The sequence below is a fragment of the Plecotus auritus genome (genome assembly GCF_963455305.1).
Source record: "Plecotus auritus genome assembly, chromosome: 6".
In the NCBI taxonomy this organism is placed as follows: domain Eukaryota; kingdom Metazoa; phylum Chordata; class Mammalia; order Chiroptera; family Vespertilionidae; genus Plecotus; species Plecotus auritus.
The window spans coordinates 153,435,664-153,452,730 of NC_137773.1; the positions used below are offsets into that span (position 1 = coordinate 153,435,664).

The 17,067-nt window shown below is 48.0% G+C and overlaps 1 protein-coding gene across 2 annotated transcripts in view; it reads right to left on the minus strand.

Moving 5' to 3' along the window:
* COLQ (collagen like tail subunit of asymmetric acetylcholinesterase) overlaps positions 1-17,067 on the minus strand; it is a 56,858-nt gene that overhangs the window by 20,760 nt on the left and 19,031 nt on the right. The window contains exons 1-8 of one of the 2 annotated variants that reach the window (XM_080673710.1): positions 14,598-14,688; positions 9,983-10,095; positions 8,807-8,908; positions 5,453-5,497; positions 5,092-5,118; positions 2,999-3,070; positions 668-730; positions 148-174 (exon numbers count right to left, since the gene is read on the minus strand). In XM_080673710.1, the coding sequence (XP_080529836.1) occupies positions 148-174; positions 668-730; positions 2,999-3,070; positions 5,092-5,118; positions 5,453-5,497; positions 8,807-8,908; positions 9,983-10,095; positions 14,598-14,673 (525 nt within the window). In that variant the 5' untranslated portion in view covers positions 14,674-14,688. Of the gene's footprint in view, positions 1-147; positions 175-667; positions 731-2,998; positions 3,071-5,091; positions 5,119-5,452; positions 5,498-8,806; positions 8,909-9,982; positions 10,096-14,597; positions 14,689-17,067 lie in introns of those variants that run through there. The other variant, XM_080673709.1, reaches the window with a different exon arrangement.

Sequence of the window (17,067 nt, forward strand, 5' to 3'; positions counted from 1 at the left end):
TCTCTCAGCCCACTGATGAAAGATGAGGAATACTGAGGCAAAGTCACTGCAATCACTGACTGAAGAGAGACCTGGGCCCATCCTCACTGGCCCCGGAGCCACTAGCCCAGACCAGGCTCTGGGAAGCTGGGAGAGAGAAGCACTAACCTTTTCCCCTCTGGATCCGGGGTAGCCCTAAAAGAAAGCACAAGATATATTTACAATCATCCTTGTCGGACCATTGGGTTTGGTGTGAGAGTGGACGGAATCCCTGAATGTGGTGGTGAGATGTGCCTCTTTGCACTGCAAGTTTTAATGGGGGCTGCAGCATTCAATACCAAGAAGTCCCTTGGGATTGTGTTTACATCAGGCCTAAAAAGAATGCTGCTTTTCTTATCACCACCCCCAAAGGCCTGAACAAAGATTTCCATTTGTTTTGTTGTCCTGAGGCTTGACCCTTGCTGCCCAGGAGAACAGCAGGAATGGTATCTTTATGCCCCTGCATCCCAGCCCTGGTGTCCCCCAAAGGCTGGTAAAGACAAGCACACTGGCATTGGGCTATCCAACATCTGTGACATCACCTTGCCCAGGATGGTAGCCACACCCAGTTCCCATCTTTATAGATAAGAGCTGCTCCAGAGCCTTAGTGAGAAGATCTGAGAACATCCATCTGGACCAACACACTGACCTTGGAGCCCATTGGTCCTCTTGACCCTGGTAAGCCCATCAGACCCAGGTCACCTTTTTCGCCCTGTGGGAATCAGAAGGAGGGAAAAAAAGACCTCTAGTGACATTTCCTAGAAAAACTGAACTAAGAAGTCATGGGCAAGATCAGAAAGGAACTGGGACATTGGGGCTAGCTTGTGAATCTGAGGACCCCAAATACTCCCTTGCTTACTCCCAGGGGCCCAATTCTCCACACTTCATTCTGGTATCCTATGTAATAAAAGCCTAATATGCAAATTGACCATCACTCCAACACACAAGATGGTAACCCCCATGTCATCAAAGATGGCCACCCCCCATGTGGACACAAGATGGCTGCCACAAGATGGCCAGCAGGGGAGGGAAGTTGTGGGCAATCAGGCCAGCAGGGGAGGGCAATTGGGAGGAACCAGGCCTGCAAGGGAGGGCAGTTAGGGATGACCAGGCCGGCAGAGGAGGGCAGTTGGGGGTGACCAGGCCAGCAGGGGAGGGCAGTTGGGGGTGACCAGGCCAGCAGGGGAGGGCAGTTGGGGGTGACCAGGCAGGCAGGGGAGGGCAGTTAGGGGCAATTGGGCCGATTGGGCCTAAATGGGCAGTAGGACATCCCTTGAGGTTGTCCCAGATTGGAGAGGGTCCGGGCTGGGCTGAGGGACACCACCCCCCCCCCCGATGCATGAATTTTGTGCACCAGGCCTCTAGTTTAAGATTAAATATGAAATGAAATTCCCCAGGCAGAGCAGATCTCTAAAACTAAATTCAAATTATCACTAAGATGCTTTAATGGAATAATGCTTGATCTTTTCTTAGAGAAGACTGTAGGAGGGTGAGGGAGAGGGAGATCATGGGGCATGGGGCCCCAGAGGACAAGGTGTCAGCACCAAAAAACATCACCTGCTTTGCTCTTTGCATAGGGTGGATCTTTCAGACATCTCCATATACTCTCACCCTAGGGTTGCAACCAAGTAGAGTGAACATCATCCTCTGGGTGTGTACGATGAAGGCAGGGAGCTAAGACTCATGGGTGAGTTCTGTTGACCCTCAGAATCATTTGCAGTTGGAACTTTCAGCACCCTCTGTGCTAAAAAACTATACCAGTGCTATCCAGTAGAAATATAAGGTGAGCCACATACTTCATTTAAAAAATGTTTAGAAGTCACATTAAAACTATAACTAAACAGGTGAAATTAACTTTAACAATATATTTCATTTACTGTAATTAATTTAATCTAATTATCATTTCAACATGTAGTCAATATAAAAATTATTAATGAGCTATTTTACATTCTGTTTCTCAAGATAAATATTTGAAATCTGTTGTGCATTGTACATTTAAACCACATCTCAATTCAGGCACTAAATTTTCATACAAAATGCATGATCTCTACACAGAGTTCATAAAATTTATACTTGAAGAAGCAGATTCACATACTTCACATACTTAAATGTTTTCAAATAACTGACCTAAGCAAAAGTTTTAAAATTTAAACTTAATTAAAGTTAAAAAAAGTCAGTTCCTCAGTTGCATGAGCCACATTTCAAGGGCTCAATAGCCACATATATCTAATGCTGCTATATTGGATGGCTCAGCTTTATACAGCTGATTTTTTTCTTATTGTCTAAAGTTTTATATATGTCTCCTTTTTATACAGTTGATTTTTAAGACATATCCTTGGGACTTCACTTACAAGGATTGGGAACAGTTTTCTATCCCCTTATAAATTCTGCCAGTAAGTCAATCAGACTATATAGTGACATTCACCTGCATAAGTCATGGCCTCTACACCCCATGATCTATGACCAAAGTGAGTAGAATATAAGCTAAGGCATGGGAGTGGGCGTGTTAGTTTTCCATAGCCTGTCTGAGGAAGGGAATTCATCAGCATTTGGTGATCCCTCTCTGAATGTAGGGTTTTAGTTGTTCCAGTCAGCCAACTCCAACCCCCTCAACCCTCCACCTCCAGCCAGATCAGCATGACAGGCCAACAGCTTTCCAGACACTAGCCCCTCTTAGGTCATCTCAGGGAAACCAAAGAATCACATGCTAACCCTTTAGGACAAAGGAGAATCAGGGCCCCTGTGAAAGAGGTCAGCAGCCCCTCATTTCTCCCTCTACAGAAGCAGAGCTTTGGACTGAGGCTTGCAGTACAAGTGAAGGAGGAAATATTTGGGGGCCTATGGACAGTCCTTATGCTCTCTTCTTCCGCCCCCTCTTGAGGACTTGAGTGTCACTCACTGTGTGCCAGGGGCCAGGGAGCCGCCGTCTTCTCCCTCACATTCCGATACCACATGAGCCCTGAGATTGCACCACACTTACCCTGGGTCCTTCAGGGCCAGGCCAGCCGATGGGCCCAGGCATACCAGGAACACCCGGGGGGCCAGGTCTACCCTTTAAAGTCAAAGAACAAAAGTCAGGAAAATTAGATTTGTTTCCCTCCTTCCAGGAAACAGGATTTGTCTCTGGGGCCCGGAGTAGTATGAGGCCTCTAAAGCAGAGCCTCAGGACCCTCATCTCCAAAAATTATAGCCAAAAAGTTGGGTCACTTAGGTACAAGTGAAAACCCTTAGTGTGACATTGTGTCAACACACAAGATCTTATTCTACTAAAGAAATTAAAGGTGGTAGAGAGGGGATTCTAAACTTCTTGGTTTTTCGATCTTTATCACCTCCACCCACCCAACTGTCCCTGCATTCCAATAGGTTCTCCCCAAGGGTGGGTTGTAAATGGCATAGGATTATGTTTGGGAAGCAGTAGCAAATGCTATTGGTTCTCCTTCCAGATCTTTTCACCTGCTCAGTGTGCTCATCCCCCAGGGGCTGCCTTCCTTGCTGTAACAACTCATTCCTGCAACCTGCAACTGTGGAGTTTCTGTGGGCAAATGGATCTGTCCAGTGATTTATGTATGTTCCCTCCCTGTAGCCAATAGCCTGGCTTCCTTACCTCAAGGCAAGACACTCTGTGGTACAAGTCTTACTCCACAGCTCCCCAGGGATCAGGCTGAAGCTGGACATCACCTGATACCACTCCCACATTGGACTTCTTCCCCACCCCATGTGGATGCCCCTCTTCTCAGACTCCTCTTGAAAGAGCTCCCTTAATAAGTGACTCACTTGCACATGGCATGTGCCATCTCTGTCACTGCTTCTAAGGAAATCAACCTAAGCCAGAGGCTGTGGAAGAGTAAGCCCTGAAAGAAAGGGTGGGAGCAGGGATTTGGGGTCTATTTTGACCTTTGAACCCACTGGCTAATTTTAGTTTGCCTAGCGAGAGATGTGGAAGGGTCAGCCCCTTAACCAGGGATCACAAATGCTGCATGTGACCCAGCTGGTGTGGCTTAATGGTTGAGCATCAACCCATGAACCAGGAGGTCCCAGTTCCATTCTTGGTCAGGACATATGCTTGAGTTTTGGGCTCCATCTCCAGTAGGGGCATGCAGGAGGTAGCTAATTGATTCTCTCTCATCATTGATGTTTCTATCTCTCTCTCCCTCTCCCTTCCTCTCTCTGAAATAAATGAAAACAAAGAAATAAACAAACAAAAAGAAACCCGAAGTGCTGCATGTGTACAAATTTCTACTCTTGCCTCCCACATCTATGGCACACATCACTAATGAATCATGGCCTTCCTTAGTTCTGAGCATGGAGACCATGCCAGATTCCTTTCTGGCCCAACAGTTTGGACAACCACTGTGCCTTGGTTGGAGTTGTCATCCATGCCCTTAAGGGTTGTAAATTTACCTCCCAAAGGTCTGTTTGAGACTCTAATTAATAGTGAAACTATTTGAATAAAACATTCAACCAAAAATAGTAATTTATATTTAGAACCACAGGCATCTTTCTTGGCCAAAGTTTTGTACCTACTTCTATCATCAAGACCTACAATTTCAGCACCAGCATCCATTGACCACAGCGAATGGCTGCTGGTTTTCTTCTTCCTGACTGTAATAAGAGTCTTGATAACATGTGTTTGGTTCACTCAGAGTCCCTGTGACCTTAAGTAACTCCAATTTATTACAGCAAAAGCTTTTGTTTCTGTCTGTTTGGCACTTTATTGTGGTTTAATCTAATAGACAGTGAGAGTCATTTTGTGCCACTGGTTGGGGCCTTGGAGGGTTTCTCTGATGGAAGGCAGGATGAGATGCTCTGAAGCTGTGGGATATCTGGTTGGGCTTGGCAGCCTCTGGAAGAAGTCCAAATGCCTGGCAGTAGCTGGCTCCAGCTCCCAAGCGAAGGAGTAGGCGGAAACAGCAAAGGTGCTGTTATCATCATCAGGATGGTGGTGCCACCACTGTCCAATGGGTTGGAGGCCGCAGTAGTGTACCGCTGGTTCCCCACCCCAAGGAGTGCACACACACTCACACACACACGCGGAACACAGTTGCCATGTAATGCTGACAACATGGACCATACCTTCCTTCCTGGTCGGCCGAGCTCCCCCTGTGGGTAGAAAAGGCAGGTAATAGGAGGCTGCTTTGGAAGAGAAGTTCTGGAAGCAGAGGGCTTAGTAGGGCTGATGATTGGGCATGCCCATGTGGCTTGGTGGCTTGACCACTCACAGCACCCCTGCTACGGCAGTGGGCCAAGCCAAAATACACTGGTGGGATCCCACACCTGCAGCAGCAGCCCCGTCCTCATGGAGCCCATCCTCGTACACTAAGGCAGAATTAGCACATGCCTTGAAATCTCAGCCAGAAAATGTTCAGTGGCATCCCCAGAAAACAGGCTGGAATTACCAATGAGAGGTGGGTGGAAGAAAGTAGTGGCTCATTACCTTTTCTCCCTTTGGTCCTGTCTTGCCTGGATGCCCCGGTGGACCCTACACAACCAAGAAACGAAGAAAGTATACATCAGACCAAGAATACAATAAAACAGGCTGGAATTACCAAGGACAGAGGTGAGGGAGGCAGGACTGAGGGAATCCCCTTGGAACACTCCTACAGCAGCCTCACTCTCTATGCAGAATTGGGGATGGAAGACCCTCTTATGCATGCCAGCCCAGTCTCCTCCTCTGTGATTCCCCTATTCTAGTTTCTCTGAACTGTGTTTCCAATGGTTCAAAGGCTGCAATGCTCATGTCTACTCTGTGTGAGTTTAATTTTCTCCCTGGAATTCTTGGGTTGCCTGGAATATCCAGAGTGCTTGGCAAGAGCAATTGAAGATATGTGAAGAAATGCTGTTTGCTGAAAACAAGAGGCTTCACTCCTCTCCTGTCTTTTCAGTTGCTCTTACCAAGCTTCCCTGGGTGCTGACAAGAGAGAAGTTACACTTTACACATAGAAACAGAGATTTAGAAATTCCCAGGTAGGATCTATGGGTACCAGGTGCAGCAAAAGACATTAAGAATGTGGGCAAGTAAATAATGCATTTTTGCGCAATTGCCCAGCCATGGGGGTGGGGTTGTCTCCAGCTCAGGGACTCTAGCACCATTGCACTAAGGCTTGGCACACCCACGGCAGAATACAGCTGCTTTCTGCTCATGCTGCTTTCTGCTCATGCGTCCATGGAATAATCAGCTGGTTAACTGTTTCCAAATTCCTCCATACAGCAGAGAGGAAATCCATCAACCACCGCGCCCTCCCCCCGACCCCCAAAGCTACTACTTTATCCCCAAGATCTGCAGGTGAAGTCGGGTAACACAAAGCCTGTTTGAAATACAATTTTATCAGACTTGTCTCTAAATGACAAACAGCCCCCTCAGTCAATGGTTCCCAAGCCTATATGCACATTAGAATTCTCTGGGGATCTTTTAAAAATCCCAAAGACCAGGCCACGCCCCAGACCAATTACAGTCTCAAGGACAGTGGCACAGGCATCAGGAATTTTAGAAGTTCCCAGGGGATTCTAATGTGCAGATAAATTTGGAAACCACCACCTTTGGTTTATTCTCCTTCTGTTTTGGGGATGGGAAGACAGAGACTTTTTTTTTATAATGTATTTTATTGATTTTTTACAGAGAGGAAGGGAGAGGGATAGAGAGTCAGAAACATTGATGAGAGAGAAACATTGATCAGCTGCCTCCTGCACACCTCCTACTGGGGATGTGCCCACAACCAAGGTACGTGACCACAACCAAGGTACGTGCCCTTGACCGGAATCGAACCTGGGACCTTTCAGTCCACAGGCCGACGCTCTATCCACTGAGCCAAACCAGTTTCGGCAAGGACAGAGAGTTTTTGTTCAAGTCTTTCAATTTTTCCAAGCCTCAGTTTTTTCCATTTCTTAAAATGGGCTAGAACTATTTTACTAGCACACTCTAGCTCCGACATTCCCATGATTCACTGAGTGTCTTATTAAAATACAGATTCTGATTGAATGGTGGAGGGGGGTGTAGTGGAGAGGGGAGGATGAAATTCTGCATCTGGAACAAGCTCCCAGATGATGCCAACTTTGTTGGTCCACAGATCTCATTTTGGTGGGGACAGCATCCACTCTGTTCTAAGAGAACGGAGGTGTTTGCATGGTCCCCTGGAGTTGGACAGCATAGCCCCCATGTGACTCAGGATTGTGAGATGTTAGAGATGAGCAAGTGACTGGGGAACTGCTGGTCAGCAGAGAATTCTCCTTCTTTGCCCATAGTCTGTGGGTCTCTCTGTACCCTGAAAGCTGCCAGCATAGACTGTGGGAGGATAGAAACCCACCTGAGAGGTGCTCCTCAGGGTGCCCATCTTGCCTGTCTGCTGACTTCCTGGCCCTTCTGGTCAACTCTGGGATCAGAGTCCTATATTCCTTATTGCATTTAGCAAATATTTATGGAGAACCTACTATACCCCATAGGTGGTGTAGATGGGCACATATTATGAACAATACAATGTTCCCAAGACCAAGGGTCAGTTAACTTTCTCTGTAAAGAGCCAGATAGTAAATATCTTAGGCTGTGCCTTTAACACAGCAACTCTGTCACAACTACTCAACTCCGTCCTTGTAGCACAAAAGCAGCCAGAGACCATAAAACCTGAATTGCCAAAACAAGCTGGATTTGACCCATGGACAATAGTTTGCCAACCCCAGCCACAGAGCTTATATTTCATGGTGAGGAGACCAAAGAGATCAGGAATAAAAAAAAATATTAAGAAAGCTATAATAACATGAGAAAAATTGGCAGAGAATTAAAATAGGCCATTGGATGGACAGTGATGGGGAAGGCTCGGGTGGTTGAGAAAGGCATTGCTAAGGAGGCAACAAAGAGCTGGCCACGGTAAAAATCAGAAGGAAGAACATTCCAAATAGCTAGAGCCACCAGCATAAAGGCCCTAAGGCTGGAACAAACTTGGTATGCTTGAGGACCCAAGACACACGGTGGCTGCGAGTGGACAGAGTTGGTGGCATGAGATGATGCAGGAGATACAGACCGGGTCTCCTCATGTGGGGCTTTGTAACCAGGGTGAGGAGTGGGTCTCTCAGTCTTCCTGGACAGAAGCCACGGCAGGGTGACCCAGGAGGGTGAGATAACTCCTAAGGCACTTGGGAGACTGATTGCTCCTTGATCCCTCTTTCCCTTCCCCATGGTAGGCCCAGAGCCCCAGGCTAGGGGACATTCCTCCTTGGGGGAGCCCCCGCCCAGGCAGTCAGGGAAGCCAGGAGTCTGTGACAAGGTGTCTTTGCTTGCCTAGAAATCCTTTCTCTAGTATTTTTGCCTGTTCCTCATTATTTCCTTTAACTTTGCTGGGGAGGGGTAGGCTATTTGGTAGCTGTATCTGGGTCAAGTGGGCTCAAGGTAACAGGTTCCTCTTTGCCTCCACTTTCCTGCATTGGATGCAGGTGCCTCTGGGGCCCACTGAATGGAGTCAATGGCCACATAAGGGGCAACCCATTGTCATCAACTGTTTTGTGGTAGCTATAATAATAACCACATCCATCTAGGCAGCATCTCACTTGATCCCCCACCCTAAATCCAGTACTGCAGGGACAATTATTATCCTCACTGCATGAATGAGGAAACCAAAACTGGGAGGCCAGAATTCACCTAAAGAACCAGTGTTCTATTCACGTGGCTCTGGAGCTGGAGGTGAGCCAGAGAAGGAAAAACAGCCCCCATATCACATTAAAACGGGCATCTCTACAAGGCTTCACTTCTCTAAACAGAAGACAGCTGGAGAGGAGAAAAGGTCTGGTGGAATGCACCAACCTGGGGGCCGGGAGGCCCAGGGGAGCCGAGCGATCCTTGGACACACGGGGACTGTGTGGTCTCCAGTTCCAGGATGATATTCTTCATGTCTGGGGAGAGAAGCTTCAATGCAAAGCAATACAAGGTTATAGGTCAGACTTGGGGGACAGAAGGGTCACCACCCTTGACACAGACGTGCTTCGTAGACTGGCACTTCTCTTACACCTCAATGGGTATCCTAAGATGACCTTCCTGGCCACCAGTGTCTGTTCTCTCGTCTGCTCTTGAGACACACCTGGCTTGAATGGATTACAGAGCTACAATGGTGGAGTTAGGAAGCTCATTTCAGGGGCCTCTATCCAATATCTGGGACAGCATTGTCCAAAGGAAATAAAATGTGAGCAACCAATGCAAACTACATATACAGTTTTAACATTTTTTGGTAGCCACATTAAAAAAGTAAAGGAAACAAGTGAAATTAATTTTAATATATTTTATTTAACCCAGTCCACCCCAAATATCATTATAATGCATATTCAATATTTAAAAATAATGAGATATTTTACAGTCTTCTTTTCATATGAAGTCTCACAATTCTGTGTGTATTTTATATGCACAGCTCAATTCAGTAGCCATATGGCTAGTGGCAGTATTGGACAGTACAAGTCGAAGAGCTTCTGGAAATATCTGAGACTCTCAAGTCCCCGCCTGTTGTCTTCTAGGTCAGCTCCCCACATCCTGCTTTTTCTTTTACCTTTTCCGCTCTTTCCAAATTCTATTCCCTCTCACACCTCAGTTTGGCTACAGAAGGGCCAATTCCCGCGTCACCTCACAGAAACAGTCTATGTCTGAGACAGGCCATGGAAGGGAATTCCATAGATACTTGGGTGGGAAGACAAATAGAAGGGCAAATTCCATATCTGAGCAGCTGATGGGAGCCTAGAAAGTCATCCATTCACCTCATTGTTTTCAGGGAGAGGGGACACTTTGCCAAATTCAGTTCCCTGCTGAGAAGAATCCCCTCCATAACTCAGTGAAGACAGAGGAAGAATGGACATCACCAGAAGCTGGAAAATATCCCTTCCCAGCTCAACCTGCTGCATGAGAGAAGATTCTGGAGGAAGCTGAGGGATGGGGAAGTGGGATGGGCAGTGAGGAGCCCCGTTTCTGTTCCCTCACATGTCCTAAGGTACTCACCGGACTTCGGCCTTCTCTGAAGAATGGTGGTGGGAACAGGGGGGGTGGAGGAGGTGTCAGCAGGCAGCATGTTTTGTGGCTGCCACGCTTCTTCTGATCCAGGCCAGGAAGGGCTGTTTAGAGAAAACTGCTGCTCATTAGCATGGGGCCAGGGCTAGGGCCCCTGTCATGCCCATCGTGCCCAAGGAGTCCCACACTGCCACCCCAGACTTCCCAATCTGATTCCCAACCTGTTAGATGTGAGCGCACCTCCTGTTTGCTATTGGACATAGGCCTCCCTTGGCCTTCGAGAGATGATATGTGTAAGATAAGCAAATGGCATGGACACTGACTATTATAAGGTCCATTTCTCCTTCTTCAGGAAGTGACTTGTCACTTTGTAGATGGGGCAAGGAATTCAAAGTTAAACAGACTCATACGTGCCCCCAGTAGTTGGGGAGAAGGGAGTCATTGTGAATGACTTTGATGTTGTGTTCGGGAGGAAGTGTTCAGAGAGGGAGGCAGCCAGGGCTGGAGGTAGCATTGATTACAAAAGACCACGAGCCATGGTTTAAAACACATATTTGACTCCAGACTCTACGCACACATTCTGTGTCACCCATGCTCACTAGAGAGTTACAGTTAAATGTCTCAATACATGGGTGCAAAGAGAAGAGAAGAGAGGGCCCTGGACCCTCAGAACTTCATTGTCACATGGAATCTGTTGATGTACACGTTACTGAGGAGAAGAAAACCAGGGCTGGTGTAGGAGTGAAAGAGGGGGAACAATCAAGGGTGCTTTTGATGTTGCAGGGGACCTGGGTTAACAGTGGTCAGAGTATGAGATGGAAAAGTCGGAGGAAGCACTAGTTTGTAGGGAAATCTGCTAAATTTTGTGTTAAACATTTGTTAATTTGAGCACATGCTTTGCCAGACACTGGGTTAGCCCTTGGGGGGAGGGCAGAAAGATGCCTAAATGGTGCCCCTGACCTGAGGGTAAAGCTTGTGAAGCTTGAGCAGCTGCCAAGACCCTTCTGCTCATATCCCACCTTCTCCTCTCACATCCTGGAGACTTACTGTACATCAAGAATTGTCAGGAGCTGCCTCCACCAGGAAGCTTTCCTTGACTTCCCAGGCTAAGGCTGAGGGGTCCTGCTATGCTTTTCTTTGGGTTCACTCCTATTTTAACCTTTATCCACGGGTAAATCTGTTTCCTTGTATCTCTCTGACTAACCTGTGCTTTCCCAGAAAATAGAAACCATTTTCATACCCAGGGTCTAGAACAGTATCTAGCATACCCTAGATATTCCTCAAATGTTTGATAAGCAGATTTTTAAAAAAACGACTTATGACATGCCAGGCACCATTTAAATGCTTTGCACATATAAAATTTCCTGATCCTCATGCAACCCTGAGAGTTAAGTACTATTATTATTATCATCACCCCCACTTTACAGATCACTTAACTGAGGTAAAGAGGTGAAGTAATTGCCCAAGGTCATACAACTAGGAAGGAACAGAGCCAGATTGGAACCCATCAGTCTGGTTCTGGAATCCTTCCCCTAGATTTGTACACTATGACTCCAATGTGGGTGGAAATAAAGATCAGGAGCTAAGAAGAAGAAGGCAAAGGGCCCCCATAGCAACTACCTGAGATTGACAGTACCAGTGCCCTTCATCCAAAGACCACCAGGAACACACCTGTAGCTGAACACAGCTGTCTCTATTGACTCATTGCAAAGAGGGGGCACACACTCCAGGGGGAATGAGGGAGCATCCCGGTAATAGGGCATGTCTATGACTATCTTAATTCTTAGCTAGAGGAAGAGAAGGGAGAGAGACTGATGCTGGGAATGGCCAGGCAGCAGTAGTCACTCATATTAGCAAGCATAGAGGGACAGTGGCCATTTTTGTGGCTGGTTGATAGTCTTATTTTGTCTGTGTCTGACATGGGGACAGAGTGGCCTTATTTTCTTGATCCGTTACAGGTGCAGAGTGACCTTGTCTGATGTTCTGTGAGATCATTTACGTTCAACAGGAGAGCGCGTGGCCTGGCTCTGAGTAGCAGGCCTGCTCCAGCTGTCCTGGGCTGCTTTTCTTTCTCTCAGTGGTAAACTCTTATAGCTGTTATTATAAAACCTGACATTAATGCCAACGGTATTACTCTTCTAGTTTCTTCCCTAAAGCCAGGAGTGGGCAGCTTCCCTTGCTCCACTCCGTCTCGGGTGTGTGCAGGAGGGTGGTTGACACCCACCAGCATGCAAGAACCCTCTCAGGGTCCACCAGCTGCAGTGCCTCCTCTGCCTTCCCTTGGCCTCAGCAGACAGCTAAGGGCTGAGGATATGCAAAGCCCCTCCCAGCAGCAAACACCTGGGGAGCTGGCAGGTTCTCGTGGCTCATGTGCACTCCTGACCATTTATTTCTGCAGACCATACATGGCTGGCAATGTCTCCCTTCACCCCACGCCCTGTGTGACCTTCCACTGATGAAAGACCCTGCATTGCTTAAAGCAATCACCTCTCATTTCTTCCTGGAAACCGGAGAACTCTTCAGTGAACATAAATTATTGGTTGCTTTTCCTGAAGAGGCATCTGCATGGTTCACCCCACCCCCACCATCCCTTTCCCCCCTGACCTACTTCATTTTCAGCAGGTGACGACCATCTATTTCTGCCCCCTCCCCCAAACTCCCTGGAGGTGTTTGTTTTTAGCACAGTCTAGTTTATTTACAGCTCATTCCAACTCAGAATATTTCCATCAGGTGGACATGTTTGGGAACAGCTTGCCCCCACCCCCCGCCTCTTCCCAGACAACTAAGCCAGGACTTCACATGTCTATTTTGGTGTCATCTGAGTGGCCTGTGGATCTCTCTCTGGACTATGCTGCCTCCATGGAATCATGTCTGAGCTCAGGGTCCAGGCTGGAAAAGCCCCAGCCGGCTCTGCTATGATGGAAAAACCCTGAGTGTATGTGCATGGGGAGCAGAAACCTGTCTGCACCATGTGGCTCAGCCACTGCCAGCTGCCTTGGAAATGCCCACAATGACCGAATTTTAGGACCACCTGCCCTGACTCAAAGGCACCGAAGTCATGTTGTGCGTGGCCACTGCAGTGCCAAATCACAGGCAGAAACATGCCGAGTCCAATGTGGGGTTTGGGCAAATGATTAAGGTTGTTTTGCTGCGGCTGATGCTGGCTTTGCCCTTTGGACTTAATACCCTCTTGACTCTGGGCACATCCTTGGAAAGTGACTCACTCCAATTTACTCTTGGAAAGATAGGGACTTGGATCAAAGAGTGTGAGTCCGGATGCAAGTGACCCTGTGACATGGCACAACTCCCTTTTCAATCTGAGATTCGGTTTCCCCACCTGGACCACAAGGACCTTGACCCAAACCATCTTTCAAGTCCTTTTTGTGCACCTGACACCAGGATCAACACTGTGTCCATCTGGATCTCCCACTCACAAGTCCAGCCCATGACTAGGGTACTACAAACAGCCCTTTCTGTTTCTGCCTCCTTTTTTACATAGAGAAGCACCCCCTCAAATCAAGCAAAGGTGTCATTAGAAGCCACCAAAGGAGAAAAATAACATAAATATCCTATCTTTGCAGGTTGGGAAAATGACAGATGCAGCCACATGCTAACTATTCTGCAACTGCTCGTGCAGTTGGTGGACCATTCCTCCTCCTCCCCCTCCCCCTCCCCCTCCCCCTCCTTCTCCTCCCCCTCCTCTTCCTCCTCCCCCTCCTTCCTCCTCCTCCTCCCCCCCTCCTTCTCCTTCTCCTCCTTCTCCTCCTCCTCCTCTGCCTTCTCCTCCGCCTTTTGGGCCTTCCCCTGCCTTTTTGAGAAGGAGCCCGTGAAGAGGAGAGGAAAGGTAATGAGCAGAGGAGAGGAAAGGTAATGAACGCAGCATCACTAAGTGTTTGGACCCTGAATGAGATGGCTCAGCTACAGTCAAGTTCTCATTTTTTTCTGGCTGCAATTTGCCTGGTTTTCCCCAATTCATATATTCCAGAGTAGATGTCACCCTACAACTTTCCTTCAATCTCCTTGAAACAAATTCTGATCCTAAAAGTGGAAGGTATTTGAACCTCTCTGAAAGACCATATAAGAATTTGCCATCTTCCAATTTACTCCTGAGCAGGTGTGGGGGCAGGTGAGGACAGAACCCAAAACAATTGGGCAGTTTGGTGGCTCCGGCCCCTGGGGCGGTGAGCAGCATGACCCAGGCCAGTCAGGCGGAGCATGACAGAGAGCTTGTAGGCCCCCCACACGAGAGCTTCTAGACCCCCCGAACGAGGGCTGGCCCCAGACCACAGAACACGATGTTACTCCAGAGCTAAGGCAACAGCAGCTGCCAGCCTGCCTCTCTGAAGTCAAGGTCAAGAGAGGGGCGTGCGCACGTGCGCGAGCATGTATGCCAACCCCCCACCTCCAACTCCACTGTCAAACCCTTTAGGTTGCGATTCCAACACTGGCTGAGAAGTTTAAGATTTAAAGGCTGCTGCAGTCTCCCAAAACAAGTCTGCTTTCTGAGAGTATTTTTTTCCAAAACAATGCATACACACATGTAACTGCACATGCATGCCACACACACACACACACGCACACACACACACACACACACACAACTCACCCAAGCAGCAAGCTGAGTAACAGAGCAGTCCTGAGATGGTGAGCAGATGAGTGAGGCTGAGTGATGGGCCTGTCATTGTGGGCAAGGCCAAAGGCGGACTGGTCAGGGAGCACATGCTGGCGACAGGCTGAGATCTGGCACGCCCCCGAGAGGTCCCAGTGCCTGGCCTGCAGGGCACTTGGGGTGGGAGTTGGCCAATCCCTGCTTTGGTGCTGCTCCTGGTCCAGATGCCAACCGTCCAGAGGCCAGTCCTGAGCTCCCGGGAGCAGGAATGGTAAGCAGTGTGCTGGCCTCTCAGGAGGCTGCACTAGGGGGCGGCTTGGGAGAGAAAGAGTGCTCTTGGCCCAGGGGAGGAGGTGAGGTTGGGAGCCTGGGATACTGATTGCCACTGGGAGCAGAGATGAAACAGGGCGTAATCGATCACACAGGCTGCTTTTCATTCAGCTCAAACACTGCCGTGACAATACTGTGCTGGCAAGCTTCAAAATCCACACCCATTGCCATTGCCCGGGGAATCTGCCCTCCTCTGCTTCAGGGAAGGTCTTGGAAGTGATGACTACCAGTTGGGGCAGAGAATTCAAGAGGGAAATCAGGAAAAGCTTCCTGGAAGAGGTGGCATTTGAGCTAAGCTTTGAAATCAGAGATTTGATAGTAACAAGATGGGAGGAGTGAGGGAAGAAAGGGTTAGGCTCTTTTCCTTCTCTGGGGGCATTTCTCAGAAATACAGAGTCTAAGACATTAGAGAAAGCAGCACAGAGGGCTTGGGGTGCTCCATCTTGAATCTCAGACAGTTGCAGAAATATCTGCTTCACATTTTCTCAAATCCCCCCCATGCTGGGTTATATTCCTGCAGCTCCTCATTTTTCAAACCTAATTTAAAAAACCCTTAGAAATCGAAGTTTTGCCACTTTTAGTAACAAAAATCTTTATTTATTTATTTATTTTTTTGCCATTTGGCATTGAAGTTTTCCTTAAAGGGTTTACACAAGTAAACCACTCAACTTAACCTTTGTTTCATCATTATAAAAATGCCGGCTACCGAACTAGATGACCTCTGAGGTTCTTTCCAACCCTGCAGGTGCTCAAACCTCTATTTGGAACCTAATGACTCAGGCTCATGAATATCTCTTTCTGTTTCTTTTTTCTACAACTCTCTGACTTCTGCAACTTTCCTGTCTCACCTCACACTCTGTCTCTGTCTCCCTACCTCTAACTTTGTCTCATTCTCTGACTCTGTCTCTCAAAGCACTAACAGTTGAATTTCCTTAAGTCAAATGCTTGACAACTGTTAACTGCCCTACAGCCAGCTTGGGATAAGGAATCCTGGTCTCCAGCCCTGGTGTGGTCAGAAACTTGTTGTGTGACCTTGGACAACTCACTTCTCCATTGGGCCTTGGTAGCATTGGACAAGATGAGCTCTAAGCCCTTTCCAGTTATGGCTTCTATCAAGGATTGAGATACAATGGTCCTTCAAAGGGTCCTGAACAGGGATGATCACACTCTCCCCCATTCTCCCTTGGAGGGCAACCCTTGCCCTCGAGGCAACTGGCCTGTTGAGTTCCTTCAGGTTCCTTGGCCCAAGCACCAGCTCACCACAGTAGGGCTGCCTGCAAATATAATTTATAATAAAAGTTTCCGGATCTTCCTGCAGCTGTCAGCAGGTGTCATATTCACAGTATTTTGTCTTAATTGCAGCTCTGGTATTTATCAACCAGGTCAGAAGACCACTTCTGGAATTCTGCCTCCCTGGGCACTGTTCCAAAAACTTCTGTCCCCACTGTTGGCACATGCAAGCCTGTTTCCTGCTAATCCCCACCAAAGCAAAGCCTCTTCCCCTGCTGTGTCTCCTACCCTGGCTGTGCAGGGAAATTGTGTGGCATGGAGAGCCCAGCACCCTTCCCAAGGGCCCGGAGTTCCCAGTGCAAGGCAAAGCCTTCTGAATTTTGGGGACAGAGCCTGGGCTCCCACCAGCCTCAAGGCATCTCAAGTTGACTATCCCACCCAAACCTAGGTGGGCAGAGGAGTAAGTTGGAGCACATGAGTTTTACCTTCCCACTGACAAAGACTCTGTCCTTGACCAAATATTGGCCAGGCTCTCAACAAAGCTTTGAACTGGGCTTCCGTGCCTGTCCTTGCAGAGTCCAGTTTTAGCAAGAATCCTGTTAGGTCAGTGGAGAGAGAATCCCAATGAGGAGATCCCTATAACAGGGACACTGGACAGCTAAGTGAGCAGAAATTCTGATTAGATCAAGTCACTAAAATGTGGGTGCTTGCATATCCCAGCAGACAGCATTCCCCTACCCCAGGAGTGAGGTGCCAACCATGGGAAGCATTCTATAAGCATTCACTGTCCTTCTGATCTCTACAACAACCCACAAGTATGTATTAGCACTATCATCTTCATTTTCAGACAAGGCTCAGAGATGTAGGACACACACAGCAAGTAGGTACTAAGCCAGGATTAAATCCA